The sequence below is a fragment of the Perognathus longimembris genome, chromosome 5, assembly GCF_023159225.1.
Source record: "Perognathus longimembris pacificus isolate PPM17 chromosome 5, ASM2315922v1, whole genome shotgun sequence".
In the NCBI taxonomy this organism is placed as follows: Eukaryota; Metazoa; Chordata; class Mammalia; order Rodentia; family Heteromyidae; genus Perognathus; species Perognathus longimembris.
Genome location: NC_063165.1, coordinates 87,481,921 through 87,502,653, shown reverse-complemented (window position 1 = coordinate 87,502,653; position 20,733 = coordinate 87,481,921). Strand labels below are relative to the sequence as shown.

General features: G+C 47.4%; 1 protein-coding gene across 1 annotated transcript in view; it reads right to left on the bottom strand.

Moving 5' to 3' along the window:
* Prdm6 (PR/SET domain 6) overlaps nt 1-20,733 on the bottom strand; it is a 105,748-nt gene that overhangs the window by 18,834 nt on the left and 66,181 nt on the right. The window contains exons 3-4 of the mRNA XM_048346040.1: nt 12,921-13,048; nt 9,245-9,369 (exon numbers count right to left, since the gene is read on the bottom strand). Of these exons, the coding sequence (XP_048201997.1) occupies nt 9,245-9,369; nt 12,921-13,048 (253 nt within the window). The remainder of the gene's footprint in view (nt 1-9,244; nt 9,370-12,920; nt 13,049-20,733) is intronic.

Genomic DNA, 20,733 nt, shown 5'->3' with positions numbered 1-20,733 from the left:
CTTTTTCGAAAGAAATTCATGGCTAGGCACCCGTGTCTCACTCTTGTCTGTAGCTGTATCCACTCAGGAGGCTGAGATCTGAGAACTGTGGTTCAAAGCCAGCCTGGGCAGGAAAGGCTGTCAAACTGTTATCTCTAATTAACCACCTAAACACTGAAAGTGGATCTGTGGATCAATGTGGTAGAGAGCAAGCCTTGAGCAAAAGAGTTCCAGGACAGTGCCCAGGCCCTGAGTTCAAGCCCCACAGACTACAAAAAAAAAGAAAGAAAGAAAGAAAGAAAGAGAGAGAGAGAGAAAGAGAGAAAGAAAGAAAGAAAGAAAGAAAGAAAGAAAGAAAGAAAGAAAGAAAGAAAGAAAGAAAGAAAGAAAGAAAGAAAGAAATCACAGATTTTTCCTAGCAGGCTGGCTTCTAATCGTGATCCTCAGATCTCAGCCTCCTGTGTAGCTAGGATTACAGGCATGCGCCACTAAACATCTGGCTATTTTCTACACTTTTTAACAAAATCTTTTTATTTGCCTATGGATCGTTACTTTCTAAACAGACATTGAAATATAAAGAAGGATATTTGGCAAAATTTGGATCCATTATTGTCTACTGGTCCTGGTGCTTGAACTAAGTAAGGGCCTGAGCCTCTTTTGTTCACAGATAGTAAAGAAAATTTTGTATTTATATCTCTAAAAGTCTGTGTAGTAAACCAGGATATGTGAGATCTGAATTACAGAAGATAACACATAACAAAAAACCAGAGGATTTAGTACAATGAAAACAAATGAATATGTAGACAGTAAAAAGAGGGATGGTTGGTTGGAATGAAACTATTTGCTCGCTTATTATTCCCTTTTCCAAGAAACATAGCAATAACTACTCTGTATTCTACTTTGGGGATGGCGCCTTATTGTACATATAAATAAATTTAATTCTCAAATAAAATTGAGCCATGTCATTTAAAGGAAAGAGAAAGTAGGATATAGTTGAAATTTTTTCACAAAAGCAAGCACATATAATTTGTAAGCTGTCCTGTAGAGTACCTAAACACTTCCATAGGAGCCAAAAGATCTGAAAAGTTTTTTTTTAAGCAGAATGTTTTTGAAGAAAAAAGAGATTATTTTTATGAATCTCCACTGCAGTGAATATGATAATCAAAACTATTGACCAAACACAGGAAATTATCAGAAAGGAGGCAGAGAATGAATGAGAAAACACAATGGTAGACTGGAAGTATAGCTCAATTGGTGGAGTACTAGGCAGGAGTGAAAAAGCAGAGTGAGAGTGTAAGGTCCTGAGTTCAAGCCCCAGTACCAGCAAAAAAAAAAAAAAAAAAAGGGCCCGGAGATAGAGGCTAGCATGATGACCAAGGAGATGAAGTGTTTTTTCTGAAGCAGCACTGAGCTGCTAAATCTCCTTAGTCTATAAAGACACAGCTGAAGAAGATGGGGTGTCGAAGGCTTGAAGAATTTAGTCAAGAAAAATATAAATTTAATAAATCTGGACAATTAAGACATGAAGGGAAGATGGGTGCTAGCAGCTCATGCCTATAATCCTAGCTACTTAAAAGATCTGAGGAGCCTGGTTCAAAGTCAGCCTGAGCAGACAACTTGGAGAGATTCGCCAATTAACCACCCAAACCCTGGGACCGGAGAGGAGAGGTTCAAGTGGCAGAGCACCAGGCCTGAGCTGAAAGGGTGGGCACTGAGCACGAAGGAGGCCACGCCTTCCCAAACTCCCAGGTGCCCAACAGGTACGGAGCCTGCGTGACTTGCGTGACACCGTGCTAGGCACGGAGGACACAGGGAACAGGAAAGCTCAGTCCGGCCCTCGTGGCACTTACATTCTCACGGAGACACAGACAGCAAGCAGATGTTTTCACAAATAAACATTTACTCATTTTCATCAAATCTAAAGATGCATCCATTGCATCATTATAATTTTAACCATCATTCATGGCCAAGACACCTGACAGTTTCAGAAAGACTAATTCTTAAAACACTAAATGTTTCTGAAGAATACATGTGATCCCTAGAATATTAACTGAGCAACTAACCTAAAACTCAAGAAAGCTCAAAGTGTGTTTTAAGCGGGACTGTAAGAAGATCAAATATGTGCTATGAATGCGTCATCATTCCATGTAGATAAATTAATGTATATTCTATCCTACTAATAGTGTGAAAGAGAAACAGGGGCTGAGGGACACAGTGGTGCGTGCCTACACTCCCAGCTACTGCTTGGGTATAATAACAAGACAGTGTCTCAAAAAGACAGAGAGTCCAAAGGCAAATGCAGAAAGAGAGCATGTACTTGGATGCCAAAAATGATCTCTGTAAGAATAGCTAAGCATCCGTCAACATTCTGATAATCTCTTGTGTCCACAGTCCTTTCTTGGCTTTGACCTAAGGGATCCAAGTACCTGTTAACAAAATAAATGGATAAACTGGAACAATAAAATAAACAAGACTACTAGGTGCCAGTGGCTCAGGCCTATAATCCTAGCTACTCAGGAGGTTGAGATCTGAGGACCGTGGTTTGAAGCTAGCCGAAGCAGGAAAGTCTGTGAGACTGTTATCTTCAATCAACCACCAGAAAACTGGAAGTGGTGGTGTGGCTCAGTGGCTGAGCACTAGCGTGGAGCTGAAGAGCTCAGGGACAGCGCCCAGAGTTCAAGCCCCACAACCACCACCAACAAAGCATGCTTTTGGAACTTCTCTGCCCACCTCCCCTCCTGGCTATGTTCCTAAAGAGGGTGAGTGTGGGGCCCAGGAGGAAGCCAGGCCCTGCAGTAATCCAATCCATCCCAGAGAGCAGCGACACAGAAGAAAGGCACAAAGACTACTTCATCAACAGCACCTGATGACCACAAGGTGCACGAGGATGAGGCCTGAAGGCTTTCCAAGAGAGCAATTGAATGGCCAGGAGCGAGGGAACATTAACCAGGGACTGGGGAGAGGCAGTCTGTGGGGGTGGGCACCAAGTGTTCAGCTGTGTTTGGTTTGAGATGCCTTATGACACAACATTAAGATGCAGAGGAGACAGTTGGGTGGGAGCCCAGGGCTCAGCACAGAAGTCAGGATTGAAAATACAGACCTGGGAGGTCCTGTTGTTGGGTTCTCTAAGAATCAGATTCTGGAATGGAGATTTGCAAAGTGAGTGTGTGTGTGCGCGTGTGTGTGTGCGCGCGCGCGAGCGCGCGTGTATGTGTGTGTTGTGGGGGGCACTAAGGAGTTGGGGAGTCAGGTGATTAAGACTGGGTTAGATTTCCCAGGTCTGGAGCTCAAAATGTGCTTTGAGAGAAGGGAACAGGTCCTTTATCTCTCACATAGAGCACGCTCACCAGGGCCTGCATGGGAAGGGAGGGAAAGGGAGGGGAGGGGAGGGGAGGGGAGGGGAGGGGAGGGGAGGGGAGGGGAGGGGATGTAGGTGGCGATGGGTGTGCAACCTTAGGCTGAAGACAATTCCTGTAGAGACACCCACCTCAGCCTCTCGGGTGCCCAGGAACTTGGGGCACAAGTACTCTCAATCCCGCAGCAAACCTGGCGTGGACCACAGTATTCTACCGACTCTAAGAAGACAACCTCTGTGGTCTGTGGTTGTTCTCTGTGAACACCTTTCCTGCGGGCCCTGGCTTCCCCTGCGTAGTTGCTGGGGCATCCCTGAGCAATCATTTCCATTTTACTCTTTCAAGAATCCTTAAGGGCTGTCCGGTCCTGGGACCAGGGATTAGTTTGTTTTTGTACCCAGGCTGGTATTGAACTCAGCTTTTTCACTCAACTCTGCCATTCTACCACCTCCACGTTTGGCTTTTTGCTGGTTAGCTGTAGATAAAGTCTCACAGACTTTTCTTGCTGGGCTGCCTTTGAAGGGCAGTCCTCAGACCTCGGCCTCCTGAGAAGCCAGGGTTATAGGCATGAGCTTACTGGCACTGGGTTCTGAGATGTTTGGTTTCTTTTTAATCCAATTGGTAGTATACAATGAAGCCCCATAAGATTCTACAGCCACAGGTGGATTCTAGAGTGTGACTGCTGTTCTCCTCTGGACAGCTGCCTTGGTCTCTAAGCCTGAGGGCACCATCTGGCTAGGCCCCCATCCAGGAAAACTGAAATCGAACCCATTTTCCCCTATGCACAGTGGCTCTTCCGGATCAAACTCATCCTGCCACCCCTTCCTTAGCCCAGTTGCAGCTCTCTGCTGGGCAACCTCACAGGGCACAAATACTGGACATATCGAAATGGTATATTTATTTATGTGACTTATTCTGTCCTTCCAAATTCAGGACAGGCTGTGAACATGGACCTTACTGTTCTGGAGAATTCTTCTGTGGCCTCCTACAGCTCACTTACACTCGGTGGGCTGGCAGGAAGGAGGGGGTAAGGGGCACTGTGCAAAGATCTGCTTGTTGCTCGTCTTTACAATCAAAAGACACAGGCCGGGCTCCTCGAGGCCGGCCTCCCATCCGGCCTCCCATCCGGCCTCCCATCCGGCCTCCCATCCGGCCTCCCATTCTGCCACCCCAGCCTCCTGTGCTCAGACAGAAAAGGCAGCAGGAAGACGGGGTCAACATTGATTCCCCAGGTTTTTTAAGACTCTCCTCTGAAATGAAGATGAACGCACGGAGGTCTTCACACGCGGCAGGCGCTCGCCCCCACTGGAAGCTCTGGGGAGCCCCCTTCCTTCGTGCAGGATGTGACCTGTGGACACACGTGGTCCTGCAGGCTCTCTGGAAAGCCCACGGTGGATGGAGTGACGCTCCTTGGAGCTCGATTACAGTTACAACTAGGATTCTTTATAAAGAAAATAGCATCGGAATTGCTTCCAGACCCAGATGCCTGTGAGCAGGGCTGCCTTCTCTCGAGGGCGGCAGCTCCCGGCTTGGGCTTGTCCGGATGGGGAGAATGCCCAGCGTGGCTGCTGCTACCCACCACTGCGGGGGGCGGGGGCACTGGCCGAGGCCTAAGCCCGCCACACAGGCTCAGCGGGAAATGTGTACTTTGTTGAAAGAATCGTGGGAAGAAAATGATATTTTCTATAAATGAATGTGCTTAATAAGTATTCTTCACTAAGCAAAATCACATTTTCCTTAAACGTCTTGGTCCAGGTATCAATTTCATTAGCGAAGAAAAGTCTGGCTTTAATATTAAATCACTTCTAATAGTCACAATAAAAAAAAAGTCTTATATTAGCCAGGCACCAGTGGCTCATGTCTGTAATCCTAGCTACTCAGGAGGCTGAGATCTGAAGACTGCGGTTCAAAGCCAGCCTTGACAGGAAAGTCTGTGAGGCTCTTATCCCCAGTAAACTACTCAGAAAAAGCTGGAAGGGGAGCTGTGGCTAGAGTGGTAGAGAGGCAGCCTCATGCACAAAGAGGCTCAGGGACAGTGCCCAGGCCCTAGGACCATAATAATAATAATAATAATAATAATAAAAGCCCTCATATTTATAGAGTAAGCACTTAATAGTCTAGTGCAGTGTGAAGGGGATTGAAGAGTACTTCCTCATTATTTTGTTGTGTTTTTAGGGACTCCTGACACTTTTGCTCATTGGCTGGCACTCTTACCAACTGAGCCATGCCTCCAACTCCTGCAGGGGTCCTTAAACCAGTAACTCTGTGCTTTAAAGAAACTTCTTTTTAAGATAGATAAATGTGTTTGCCCTAGCAACAGCAGGGCAAATGTGGGTGTGGAATTGCTAATCTAGTTGAGATGACTTAAATTACTCCTCTTGGAGGGTGTTAAAGTCTTGGCCCTGCCCTTTCACACAGTGGTGCTTTTGAGTCACAGGGGCAGGAACCCTCATAGAGCCATCCCCTCGGTATCTCTGTGAATCAGAAGAAATGAGAATCTAACACAGAACCGGAGTCATCGCTCTTCCTCACGATCTGATAAAACCTTTTGTTTCTTAGGTAGCCAAACACGTGGCAGATATATGTCTTTGAGACAGGAAGTGAAATGAAATTCCCATAATGCCTCAGGAAACCAGGTGTTGTCACTGTTGAGCCTTTCGGTCCATAATATCTTAATTCCCATTCAGCTTCCTTCAACCCTTGCTTAGAACTCTAGGAACTAAACCCCAAAGAATGATCTCCTTTCTCTACATCAAGCTGCTAGGGCTTTGTAAGTTTTCTTCTGGAGCTCACTGGCATAGCATGAGATCTCTAGAGTGTATTATGATTATCAGCTACCTCAAGACGGCATCACACAGGCGGAATCATAGGGAAAAGAAGAACTGAAAAACAAACCACAGGTTGCGTGGCCTCAGAACAGAAGAGCACATGGCATACCCATTGTCAGGTGGCTGTCATGATGGAGCTGAAAGCTCCACCCCACACCCGCAGTCCCTCCCCTCTGTGCGAGGGCACTGTGAGGAAGAGGCGGTGAGGAGATGTGTGCGTGCACTCTAGAGATCGTGTCAAGAGCAAGATGTGCAGCTCTTGGCTTCCATTTGCTCCCCAACTTGGCAAATGGTCCTCTAAGTCATACAGTTGGTTGGACCAAACGCCTTGTCCTCATCCTTGACTCCTTTCTCTCCATATCTAATGTGTCGGGAAATGCGGTTGGCCTTACTTCAAATGTGTATCCAGATGCCAACTACTTCTGCCACCTCCACTCGTCCATGTCACCGTCATCTCTCTTCTGGGTTCCTGAGAGCCTCTGGTTGGGAATGTTCTCTACCGCACCCCTGCTGTCCAGTCTCCACTCAGTGAGCCGAACAATGCTATTATAACATCAGCAAGGTCATCTCCATACTGTGTCCTGCCCAGCCTGGCCATCCAGCTCATGTGGAGGAAAAGCAGAGACCTCCAGGGCCCAAGCACGCCTGAGCCTCCCCCGCCCACCTCCCAAGCCATCTTCTCTCCCTTCACTCTGCTCACCCAGGCCATCTGCCTGAGTCTCCTCCACACACTAGAAACATTCCCAGCTTGGGGCCTCTATGTTTTTAGTCTGACTGCCTGAAACAATCTTCTCCAGTTCCTTCACTTTCTTAAGTGTTTGCCCAAAGACCACCTCCCCGAGTGGGGACTACTTAATCGATCGCTTTCCCAATGTGTAGCCCCTAAATTCTGGCCCTATTGTCCTCCTACTCTGATTTATTATCTCCATAACACATCACCATCTGAGCAACTATTTATTTATACACTTTAGGATCTCTCTCTTTCCACTACAATGTAAGCTTCCTAAGAGTAGGAATTACTGTCTCTTCCTACATTTTCAGCAAAGACAGACTCACAGTAGATACTAAGTATATATTCAGTACATATGAATGAGTGAATGAATGAATGAGAATGTGCATGCATGCATGAATAAATGAATGAATGAACAATAAACTACCTATATATTTTAGAAGTCTAGGTCTTAGTGTTTATTCCTAGGGAATCCTCAACACACACTGTACAACATCTCAGGAAACTGGGATAGTCACAGGATGTCTGGAATCCTTTTGGGTCAATGTCTACAACTCAGGAGGTGAGATTTGGTCAATGTTCCAGTCTAGAGACAAGTCCATGTCAGCACACCAGAGGCTGATAGGGTCCCTGGGCATAGGAGACCCTAGGACCCTTATAGATGGAGCCTTGGAATTGTTCTGAAGATGGTAGAGCAGTGATCTCTATGTCCAGATTTGCCCCCAAACAGATGGGACACACTCATTCCCAACACTGAGATTCCCTCTTATGAAGCTAGAACTTACCAAGCAAGAAGATCACAGCAGAAAAGAAACTTTTAAAGGGAAATCTGGGTAAAGGAATGTATTATTTGTCCAAAGACTTATTTTTTTGTTTTGAAATTGATTTGGAGCAGACTAAAATAGAAAATGAAAATGATAGTGTAGGCTTCAGCGAGATTTTACTGTGGGCAAAGAAATTAAAGACAACATGGGAAAGAAATCTCTGATCACTAGCATTTGACTAGAAGTTACATGAGAAGTTTATTGGAGTTACTATGAATGTACATGTATGGGAAAGAAAGTGAACCAAGAAGGAAGAAGGAAAATAATACTTTTTTCAAAATCAAATTTTTTATCTATTAACAAAATAGATCTGTTATCTATTCTTACAGCATAATATGAAATTATCAGTTCACAATTTAATGACAAGAAAACACAATTTCTCTGCTTCCTGAGATATGCCTAAAAGATCCAATTTTGTCCCCAATACAGGAAATTACATTTTAATATTTTCTAAAGACTTACCAAACAAGTGTAAAGTTTCAGTAAAGGTTGATATACCTGTTAAGAGTATTTTTACCTGTTTTGTTTTTTGTTTCTTGGTGCTGATTTCGGGGCTTGAACTCAGGGCCTAAGCACTGTCTCTTAGCTTTTCAGCTGAAAGCTGGTGCTCTACTAACTTGAAACAGCTACACTTCCAGCTTTTTGTTGGTTGGTTGGAGATAAGTGTCAGACAGATGTTTCTGCCCGGGCTGGCTCTGAACCTTGATCCTCAGATCTCAGGCTTCTGAGTAGCTATAATTACAAGTGTGAGCCACCTGTACCCCGCTAACAGTATTCTTTTAAAAATAGTTCACTATTCTTTAAAAAAATAGTTGTTGGCTCACATCCATAACCCTAACTCAGTGCCCAGGCACTAAGTTCCAGCTCCAAGATCAACACACACACACACACACACACACACACACACACACACACAACACACACACCATGATTGGCATGGCATCAAAGAAGAAAATTTGTTTTAGACACTGAACATTAGAAAGATGATTCCCCAGTCTTATGTGTACAGCATTTACTATTACTTCCCCTTCTGTGGTACAGCGTGTGAGCTCCCTTCCCAGGCCTTACTATGCTTTTGAGGTAAGTTCTCACTGGCTTCCAGCTCAAGATCCTCTTGTTCCACTGACCTATGTAGCTGGGATTACAGGTGTGAACTCTCACACCTGGCTCAGCAAACCTGGCTCAGAAGTTGTACTTTAAGCTGTTCTTATAACCCCTTGATGGTGGCAAGCATAGAAGCAGACACATACTAGGTTGCTCTATGAATAACTTTGCTGTCAGCAATTCTTTCTAACTCTGGCGAGGGTTTAGAGCTGTGCACAGATGAACGAGTTTGGCCAATGCAGGCGAAGATGCCTTGTGAAAAAGCAACCAACCTACAGGGGGAAGAGTAATGGACTGGCCTTGAGCACGTTTGCATTTGGTATCACAGCAAACCACATTCCAGACACTTAAAAAATGCACTGTTTTCAAGTTAGCTTTCAAATAGGTATTTTGAGATGTGAACTTAGAGCTGAAGTGAATTCTTACAGTTTTCATCCTGGGCAATGCACTGTAAGGGGATCCCAAAGAAAGATGTATAGCTGTCATTGTACCACACCAGGAGCTCGGTGCCCCTGGGGATATCTATACAGGCTCGGTAGAATATATTCGACCTGTTCAAAACAAGAGAAAATGCAGCTTAGTAACACGCAGCGCTTGCAGGCCCCCACCACACCTGTGCTATTCCACAAATGCTCTGCCCAGCTCCGCCTAGACACCTCATTTCAATGATCAAAGCCTCTCACTCAACAGGATAAGCAGAATGCAGCTTATTTGTAGAGGGACTTGAAGAGACAGATCTTTGGCACAAGAGACAGCAGAAAGGAAAAGACTCCCCTCACCACCACCCCTTTTTTTTTGGTGCCAGTTATTAGAACTTGAATTCAGGACCTTATGCTCAGTTTACTTGCTGCTAGTCTACTATTTGAGCCAGGCTTCCAGCACAGCGTTTAGCTTGCTAATTGAAGATGGACTCTCCCAGATTTTTCTGTGGGCTGACTTTGAACCAGGATCTTCTAAATCTTAGCCTGCAGAGTAAGTAGGATTACAACTGCAAGTCACTAATGCCTGGCTGAAAAAGTTCATAAAAAAAAATTCCATTTCACACAAATGAGAAAATTCTTTCTTTTGGAAAATTGCAAAGGCAGTGGTGCCCCAACATCACATATAAATTAATTCTATTGATTTCTTATTTGAAGAGAAAAGATTAAATATATTCTGGCAACTTGGCTTTGGAAGTTCCCAAATTTGCAGTAAAATGCAGCAGCTTTGTAATATAAGGAGCCAGAGAAATAAAAACTCTTGAAAGTTTGATGTTGGAAGAGAGAGCATTCTCGCACGAAATGGATAGAAATTCAATGAACTCGAGAGGAGCAGTTTATGCTGGCTGAAAGATTACATTCTCAAACGATCCAGTGAAGGGAAATAAACCGTTGTTGGTTGTTTTTTTTTTTTAAATAACAGCTTGATACCATAAAGAAAAATCTACAGATTTAAAGAAAAAAATATGAGGAGACTGTGACTGGTTTTCTCAATGAAGGATGGCTACCAATATTAGCCTCAAGTTCCAGATAAAAGTGTGTGAGGCTGGTAGGCCTTAAATTTCTCCTTTCTGTAAGGAATGGGCTGTAGCGGGGCAATTTGTTCCTTGTACGACACTGCAGACATAAGGCGAATCCTTCTCCACATTTCTCATGGAGTGAGATATGCACTTGTCAACATATTTTGTCACCACAAAGTGGCTCTTGGCAATAGGATCATAAAGATCAATAAAAAAGTGCAGATTCTCAATATTTTACTTGCAGCTGCAAAAATTTCATTTATCTTGTTCCTTTCCCTACTTGCTGCCGTTCCGTCTCATGAGGGCACTGCTAGCTAAGCAGAATGTTTTTCCCCCAACCTTCTATGAATATCTGACAAAAACTCCAGCCAGCCGTCCAGCCCCTAGCTACCCTGCCCCCTCCGCATCTCCAAGAGCTGTGCATTTTATTAATTCTTTCCACTGCTTCATTTAAAAAAAAATCAAAATTGGAGCTGAGTTATAAATCATTAGCATCTCCTAACTTGAGAAAAATTGAGTCTACTTTGTACTTCACCCTTGTAACATTTCATCTCTCGGTTTGGCCTCCTTTAATATAAACACAGCGCCCAGCAAATGAATGTGCTAAAACCAAATGATACACTTCACCGCTGAAAGAGCAGAACTGTTTTCAAGCAATGGGTGGTCTTCTGAGCCTCAGAGCAGGCCGAAAGAGGGGAAATGTGTAAGCATACACCATTCCTTACAAACGGGTAGAGCTTCCAAAACTCGCAGAAATCTCTGCATGTTGAAGCACATCAAAGAGATTTTTCCCTTTTCAGATAATATTTCCTTTGCTGACATGTATTTAGTATTGTGGTTGGATGACTCATAAAGATAGCTTCATGGCGTCCCAACGCAGTTGAAGCAGAACACATGCCAACAAACATTATTGTCAGCCTCAAAATAAAAACAAAACGTTCAGCTAAGGGTCAATCAATCAAGAGTGCTTTGAAGAAAATTCCATTTAGATATTACAAATCATAACAGAATGAATTTAAACCAGCTGACTTTTTGTGAAGAGGACATTCATGTATAATAAAAATTAGGCTGGCTCTTCAGGGTCCAACTTTTCTATTTTCTTACTTTTGGACATGGTCACTGGTGACGGATGCCAGTTTTTAAAATTGTGTTTTTGTAGTTCATTTTATAAGGATCTGAAGTAATCAAAAACAGATTGGCAGAGAGGGTGCGCAGTTTAAGCACCATCATGAACGGGCAGTTGTAAAACCCTTGCCACTGACAGATAGGTAATGACTCATTTGAACCCCTCTTCCCTCTCAGGGGTTTCTTTTCCCAAATTCAGAATTTGCCTTAAGAGCTCCCTGGGTACTCATTAGAGAAACAGCCATGCTATCTCTTGCTGACTGGCTAAGCAAAATCTTTGCTGACTTTTCTAGCTCAGAATTTTGCTTAAAAAAAAAAAGGCAACAACAAAATAGCAACAGCAACAACAATTAAATCCACAAAATGTCTTGACAGGAAAGGTGGCCAAAACCTATATACTAGCATAACTAATTGCCGTCCTGTCCTATTTCATTATTAGTTAATAAAATAAAATTGCATACGAAATCAAGGTAATAAATCCAATGCTGCCCATTTTTTCTAATTGGGAGCATTCACAGAGCAAACTAAATTTGTGCAACCTTAGACTATGGTGGGGGGGAGTGTTTTAAAAAAAAAATTAAAGGAAAATAAATAGCCCCAGGCAGGATTCCAAGCGGTCAGGAACAGGCCCTGGGCTTTGATGTGTCTATGGGGCCTAATGAAGCTGAACAGTTGCTTCTGATTCTAATGGCTGTTTATAACTGAGCTCCTCTATTTACATGGTCCATGTTTTTGAGGAATTCTGAGAAAAGGAGGCATGGTGATGGGGCATTTTTCCTGTGTGATTTGTTTTTGCCTTCTGGTCTCCACTTCAGCCTTCTTAGGCAGTATGTGGGACCATTCTGCTGCAGGTGCACCAGGAAGGAGAAGGCTGGGCCTCCGGAACCCCATCTTCCCTCCCAAGGCGCTGCCTGGGAGACGGGGATGGCCCCACCTTGCCTTTGTCTCCTTTGGGCTCTGGAAACCATTTTATCACCTGCAAAGCTGGAATCTCACCAGCCACTCCCCAAAGCTCTGGTGCCTTACACGGGGAAGTCCCCTCCCTCGGCCACTGGGGCTGAGCATGGTGGGTTTGGAGAGGGAATCTTGGGAAGGTGGAGGCTCAGGTACTCCAGGACTTTGTTCAGAGGAGCCTGCTGTCCCCAGGGAGAGAGCCCAAAGGATACTGGAAGGAAGGGCCAGCTCTCCGAACTCCTATACACATCAGCTACGGGAGCTGCCCAGGCCATTAGGCTGTCCTGTCTGTGGAGGTCAATGGAGGGTGCAGAATAACTTCATCATGTGCACACAGGACAAGTGGCCATCTACGGCATCTGTTCTAAATACTCATGCAACCTACCCCCCCCCACCCCCGCCAATTCTGCCAAGCTCTGCAGAGCTCTGCAAGATGTGCTTTTGGCCACTAGCAGCAAGCCTGAATCTGCATACACAAGCCAAGGGGCTTCAGCCCTGTAAGTGGTAAATCAAGGCATACTTTACCTGTACTGAACTACTGTTAGATTCTGCTCTCCACAGTGCCTTGCACACCGGATATACCTCATCCAGCTCGACTTACTAGGTTCCCCACCATCAATAAAGTGCTGTAGTGTCCCATCTTGGTCATATATCTAGAGAAGAGGTCAGAAGGTCAAGTAGTTAGAACGAATCATCAGCAATCATTCTCCCGGCTCCCCCTGGCTCTTTCTTGAGTCAGCTACAGCGATTTATTGCCCCTAAGGTTTGCTCCTACTGATTGATGCCGGTGGAAACTCAACCAGAGTAACAGGAAAATATTGTCTGGTGATGCAAGCCGATCCCGTTTCTCCTTATCAAGCCAATCTTCCCTGTTATTAAACATCGTTGTGGTATCTCAGGGATGGGACCATATTTCCCAAAGACTATTTAACCTATTTTGTCAGGCTAGTTTTAAGTAATGAGCTGCTGGATAAACAAAGCAAGCTGACAGGAGAAGCCACGCTGACATGGCTGGAGCCCCCACACCAGCACCCGCTCAAACCCGGACTGTTCAGAAGCATTCACAAGTCATCTGGCCAGCAAGGAGGTGGCACCCAGGAGACGTCTGTGGAGAGTTACGAAGCTGTAAAGAACCGGTCAGGTCAAGTCAGGCACAGTAGCACACCCCTGGAATCCTAGAACTCAGACGGCTGGGGCAGGGTGTTTGGAGTTCAAGGACCACCTCAGAAACACAGCAAGACCTTTTCTCAAAATGTTTTACAATCCCTGGTAAAATAGACTGTTTGGGATGAAGTAAATAGACTCTCAGTTTTCAGTGAAACTATTAGGAGAAAAATCATTGAAGTGAGAGAAATTCAAAAAAGGGAAAGAAGAACATACCATTGTCCTATTAAGTTTAAATTTCTTTACTGGGGCTGATTTTCCACAAGATATCATATAAGAAAAGAATCTTTTTCAAACCAAGGAAGTAAGCCTAGGACAAAAAGCCTATGCAAAACAACTCCCTACCCATTCACTCTCTGACTTATGGCAGAAACAGGAGTCCCTCTTCCGGAGACAACTTCAATCTGGAGTGTTTTGTGGGACCTGGTGCCTAGAGGCGGGATAGGACATAGTTATATAGCTACAGCTCTTCTAGAAAGATTCCCCAAACTTAGGGGCACTTGGGAAGCACAGAGAAAAGAGTTTAGGGGATGGGCATGGTGGTATATGCCTGTAATTCCAGCTCAGAGGCTAGAGGATCACCAATTTGAGGTTAGGTAGGGCAACAAATTAGTGAGGCCTTGTCTCAGGAAGGAAGAGAGGAAGGGAGGGAGGAAGCAAGCAAGCCAGAGGAAGGACTGAGGTCCCAGATCAAGTGAATAAAAGGCTTGCTTAGCAGGGTAAGGCACAATCCCTAGTACCACAATAAAGAAGTTTCCTAGGGGTATAGTTCTCAGAAGTACCATAATACCAACCGAGCAGCTGCAGTGTCAAACAGCCCACTCTGAAAGCCTTGAAAGCCTTGTGGCTGCCGCTGCTGAGTCTCAGCACCCTGAGAAATCCTGTCTCTTAGTCTTCCTCTTAAGCCCTCCCAGTTTTCTTTTCCAAGTAACCATGGAGACTAGATCTTGCAGATGTCCTTGCTGGTTCCCTGGCCATTCATGTTAACTGAATGCAGCACTCCTGCTTTGGGGGATGAGGGAGGACAGTTGCTTCTAACAATCACCAGTTATTTTTTACAAGTGAATTTTATTTCTTGGTTTTCATTAATTCCTTCCTCTTCACCTCCAACCTTTCCACTAACCCGCACAAATTAAAAAGAGAAACATTAATCTAATAAGGGCAATCCTTTGAGAAGTTATGACTCTCTAAACACATGAAGGTGATGGTCACTGCTGATAATCTATTTCATCCAAGAACAGCTTACTACTACATTGAGGTTAATGATGTCTTTCAATTCTTAGCTTTTCGGATCATGGGGAGAATGGGAATATTTTATGTGGTAGATACCTCAGCTGCAGGAATAAGCCAAAGACAGATACCCTATTTAGATTGGATTATACTAGTTGTTTTTGTTGATGGAGGGGGTTGTTTCTAGAATTTCAGTTAAGATTCAAAATCACAACTCTGAGCCTGTGGCTGACAGCCATGCAACATTGAACACAGCCGTTTGGGTCGCTAAACAACCCCATTGACTGTTAAAGGAAGCTTCAAATAACTAGACAGTTGCTGATGGTTCATGCCTCTAGTTCTAGCTACTCAAGAGGCTGAGACCTGAGGATCACGGTTTGAGGTCAGCCCAGGCAGAAATGTGAGAGTCTTACTTCCAATTAATTAGCAAAAAGCTGGAAGTAGAGCTGTGGCTCATGTAGTGGAGTGTTAACCTTGAGCAAAAGAGCTGAGGGAAAGTGCCCAGGCCTTGGCATAGGACTGGCATAAACACATGTACATGTATACACACACACACACACACACACACACACACACACACACACAGAAACCCCTACCAGGAAACCCCTAGTTTTGCTTCCCTAATGTAAAGCCACTCACCTTGAAGAAAAAGTGGATGGTTATTTACAATTAAACATTGCATAGTGAAAGACACAGCACAAGGCTGGCCTTCCCTGAAGTACATCACAGATGTTTTGTTTTGTTTTTATTGATTGTGAGGCTTGAACTCAAGGTCTGGGTGCTGTCCCTGAGCTCTTTTGCTCAAGGTTAGTGCTCTACCACTTTGGGCCACAGGTCTACTGCTTTTCTGGTAGTTAATTAGAGATAAGAGTCTCACGGACTTTCCTTCCCAGGCTGCCTTTGAACTGTGATCCTCAGAGCTCAGCCTCCTGAGTAGCTAGGATTACAGGCATGAGCCACCAGTGCCTGGCTATATCATAGTATTTTTATTTTTTGGCCAGTCCTGGGCCTTGGACTCAGGGCCTGAGCACTGTCCCTGGCTTCTTCCCGCTCAAGGCTAGCACTCTGCCACTTGAGCCACAGCGCCGCTTCTGGCCGTTTTCTGTATATGTGGTGCTGGGGAATCGAACCTAGGGCCTCGTGTATCCGAGGCAGGCACTCTTGCCACTAGGCCATATCCCCAGCCCTATATCATAGTATTTTGCATGAGATTATGACAGCAATCTCAAGCAGGTAATTCAGTTTCAGAAAAGCACCCTAGAGCTGAAGGAAGTCACGTCTCCATTCTGCTCTTAGAGCTCTGCCATCACCACATCTGGTTGAGTCTGCCCGGGACACGCTTCCTGTAAGCACCCAGCCCTCCCTCTGTATTTGGCCAACTGACATGAGCGTCCTTTCCCGGCTGTATTATCACCGGACCCCCTCAACTTATCCTCCTATAAGCCAGGCTACTATTCAACATTGCCCCTTAACTGTAGCACCACTGATCTTCTAAACACACATGTGAATATATCTATTTCAAGCAAAAACAAACAAATGTCCCCTGTATCCGGTCAAAAGAACATGTATTTTTCAGCACATGGGGTTTTCTGCTGGAGGAGCCTCATCACACTGAGTTCAAACCCTAGTATGGGCAAGAAAAGAAAAATAATTTAACATAAATATGGCAAAGTGTTATAGTTATTCACCTTTTCTGTATATGTCTTTTTAAATATGCATATATTGGTACTCAAGTTAAATCCAACATCTTACACATGCTAAGCTGGCACTTAACCACTTAGCTACATCCCACATCCCTGCAGACTCCCCTTTGTGCTTTTTTAATTTGGTGGTGGTGGTGGTGGTGGTGGTGGCAGCAGCGGTGGTGTAGTTAGGGGGCTTGAACTCCGGGCCTGGGTTATTCCTGAGCTTTTTGCTCAAGGCTAGCTCTTTACCACTTTGAGCCACAGCTCCACTTCCAGTTTTCTGGTGGTTAATTGGAGAGAAGAGTCTCAAAGACTTTCCAGCCCAGGCTGGCTTCAACCTACAATCCGCAGATCTCAGCCTCCTGAGTAGTTAGGTTTACAGGCATGACTCATGGGCTCCCAACATGTTTTTGGAAAATCTAAACAAATAAATAAACAAATAGAAATGCCAACTTTTGTTTTGTACTTTTTTTTTACATGAACGCATGGCCAAAACAGAGAAGCTGACTGTATCAACCAAAGTTAAAAACCTTATCTGAGTTAGCCTCCAAGGAAAATATTTGCAATATATATCATCACTACACTTTCAGCCTTTGATTGCTTTATGATAGCTGTTGCTGCTATTTAAAAACATTCGATTCCGGTCTGTACTTCCTCTTTTATCTTATACCAATGGGAGTGGAGAAGTAAGTAAGGGGGGAACGCTCAACTTTTAAAGGAGATTTTAAGGGACTCAATCCAACAATATCTATTGAGACACCACACATTGTCTCACACAGTAATCAACATCATCATAAATGAAACAATAACTGTACACATTCTCATTCATGATAAACCACTCATTATAAACACGTGGCATTTGCAGGAAATCCCTCTGAGAGAGGCAGGACATGGCAGGCCTGGGTACCAGGAGGTGCCAACTCTCCCAGGATTCTGCTTTCCCAGAAGAAAACTCTAGGTGCGCTCAGGCTCCTACTTCAGCTGTGCCCTCAGCCCTTTCGTTTTAATTTGATTTTGTTTTTTGGGATAGGATCTTCCTAACTTTTCCCAGTCTGACTTCAGACTCTTGATTTTCCTGCCTCTACCTCCTGAGTAGCTGAGGTTACAGGCAGGCACCGCCAGAGCAAGCTACAATAGCCTCCTTGAATGAAGGATCCCTTTTAATTCAAAGAAGTCTGAAGTGTAATTCCAGTATTAAAACAGAGGAAAACCATCCAAGTCGAAGAATGGAGTCGGTGGAAGCACCCCACAACTCACCCGGCGTCATTATCTTTCTCTGAGACAGCTCTGCGGCCATCCCTGGGGTTTCTGTGGCACAGCGGTGGCCACAGAATGCCACAAGCAGGCATCTCCTCCAGTAGACAAAGACTTCGTGAAAATGTAAATCGGTTCTTCTGTGAGAACTCGGCCTAGCAAGACTGAATCTAGAGGCTAGGAAAATCCCATCTGCATGGGAAACCAGCCCAGCCGACCCGAGCACTTCCACGCCCGAAAAAGAGGCCTCCCCAGGTCAGTGAGGGCACGGAGGACGCCCAGTCCATGTGGTCGACGGCAGGGCCGGGCCTCCGCTCCGGGCTCCCCTCGGGGCTCCGCTCCGGCCTCGGCTCCGGGCTCCCCTCGGGGCTCCGCTCGGGCCTCCGCTCCGGGCTCCGCTCCGGGCTCCGCTCGGGCCTCCGCTCCGGGCTCCGCTCCGGGCTCCTCTCGGGCCTCCGCTCCGGGCTCCCCTCGGGGCTCTGCTCGGGCCTCCGCTCCGGCCTCCGCTCCGGGCTCCGCTCCGGGCTCCCCTCGGGGCTCCGCTCCGGGCTCCGCTCCGGCCTCCGCTCAGGCCTCGGCTCCGGCCTCGGCTCCGGGCTCCGCTTGGGCCTCCGCTCCGGGCTCCCCTCGGGGCTCCGCTCCGGGCTCCCCTCGGGCCTCCGCTCCGGGCTCCCCTCGGGGCTCCGCTCCGGGCTCCCCTCGGGCCTCCGCTCCGGGCTCCCCTCGGGGCTCCGCTCCGGGCTCCCCTCGGGCCTCCGCTCCGGGCTCCGCTCCGGCCTCCGCTCCGGGCTCCGCTCCGGCCTCCGCTCCGGGCTCCGCTCCGGGCTCCCCTCGGGCCTCCGCTCCGGGCTCCCCTCGGGCCTCCGCTCCGGGCTCCGCTCGGGCCTCCGCTCCGGGCTCCCCTCGGGGCTCCGCTCCGGGCTCCCCTCGGGGCTCCGCCCCGGGCTCCCCTCGGGCCTCCGCTCCGGGCTCCGCTCGGGCCTCCGCTCCGGGCTCCCCTCGGGCCTCCGCTCCGGGCTCCCCTCGGGGCTCCGCTCCGGCCTCGGCTCCGGGCTCCGCTCAGGCCTCCGCTCCGGCGCTCTGCTCCGGGCTCCGCTCGGGCCTCCGCTCCGGGCTCCGCTCCGGGCTCCCCTCGGGCCTCCGCTCCGGCCTCCGCTCCGGGCTCCGCTCCGGGCTCCGCTCGGGCCTCCGCTCCGGGCTCCCCTCGGGCCTCCGCTCCGGGCTCCGCTCGGGCCTCCGCTCCGGGCTCCGCTCGGGCCTCCGCTCCGGCCTCCGCTCGGGCCTCCGCTCCGGGCTCCCCTCGGGCCTCCGCTCCGGGCTCCGCTCGGGCCTCCGCTCCGGGCTCCCCTCGGGGCTCCGCTCCGGGCTCCCCTCGGGCCTCCGCTCCGGGCTCCGCTCTGGCCTCCGCTCCGGGCTCCGCTCTGGCCTCCGCTCCGGGCTCCCCTCGGGGCTCCGCTCCGGCCTCGGCTCCGGGCTCCGCTCAGGCCTCCGCTCCGGCGCTCTGCTCCGGCCTCCGCTCCGGGCTCCGCTCCGGGCTCCGCTCGGGCCTCCGCTCCGGGCTCCGCTCGGGCCTCCGCTCCGGGCTCCCCTCGGGGCTCCGCTCCGGGCTCCCCTCGGGGCTCCGCTCCGGCCTCCGCTCCGGGCTCCGCTCCGGGCTCCCCTCGGGGCTCCGCTCCGGCCTCCGCTCCGGGCTCCGCTCCGGGCTCCCCTCGGGGCTCCGCTCCGGGCTCCGCTCCGGGCTCCGCTCCGGGCTCCCCTCGGGGCTCCGCTCCGGGCTCCCCTCCGGCCTCCGCTCCCACATCTCCGCCCGGGGCTTGGGTCCCAGCTTCGTCTCCGGGAGGCGCACAGGCGGCCCCCACTTCCCCCGCTAGCTCAGAGGCCCAGTGGCCTTGCACAAAAGACACCTGAACCATAACTTTGTCTTTAATTAAATTTTACTGACAAGGCGGTGGACAGAGGGGTACAGTTACATAACAAGGCAGTGAGTGCATTTCTTGCCATATTTCTTACGCCCTCCCTCGTTTTTCTTTCCCTTCTGTCGTTCAGGTAAGCATATATACAATAGCCGGTGTACCAAAATCACAGACAGTGACCACAGGGGGTACGCCAAAGGAAATTCACCTAGAACATTAAACATAAAGACAGCCATAAAATCCTCCTGTGTCCCTCTGTTGGAATCTTACCCATAACTTAAACAGGAATTATCCTTCCCAAAACTTAGGCCCTTGAATGTTGACATGGGCAGGGGAGAAGGTAGTTCCAGAAGTTTTATGAAAGGATTAGCTGATTTTCAGAGAGAGGAGACATTTCAGAGTCCACTCTCTTTGTTCCCTGTTCTGAGGGCTACACACTGGCATTCTGTGGTGTGTGGAAACATCAGCCTCCTTCAGTCTTGCCAAGCAGCTGAAGTGAGAGACACGTTTTATAACCAATCATCTATTACAAGCCTAGCATATAAGAGGAACTCAATTCTCACAAAAATTCTACAGCTTCCTAGAGATCTTAGATTTTATCCTACACTTAAAAGAAGAAATTACCTACCACCACATTCAAGAAAAACTGATTCTCAGTCCTAACAATTAGGGATAAGAAACAAACCATCTCCTTCCTGGTACTACACTATCATTTCTATGATGTACAGAGGTTTAATTCTGTGTGATTAAAAAGGCAGTAATCAAACTGGCACTAATGGCTCATGCATGTAATCCTAGCTACTCAGGAGATTGAGATCTGAGGATCACAGTTCAAAGCCAGCCCAGAAAGGAAAATCCGTGGGACTCTTACATTCATTTAACTGGAAAAGGCTGGATATGGCTCAAATGGTAGAGTAATGGCCTCGAGTGAAAGAAAAACCTCAGAGACAGTGCCAGACCCCCAAATTCAAGCCCAGCACCAACAAAGTAGACGGGGGTTTTCCAGTTTTCCATTGTGAGCTCACCATGTTCATTGTAAATTGTTTCACAGTACATAGAGAATCCAGAGAACAGACACAAAGCTAAAGAAGA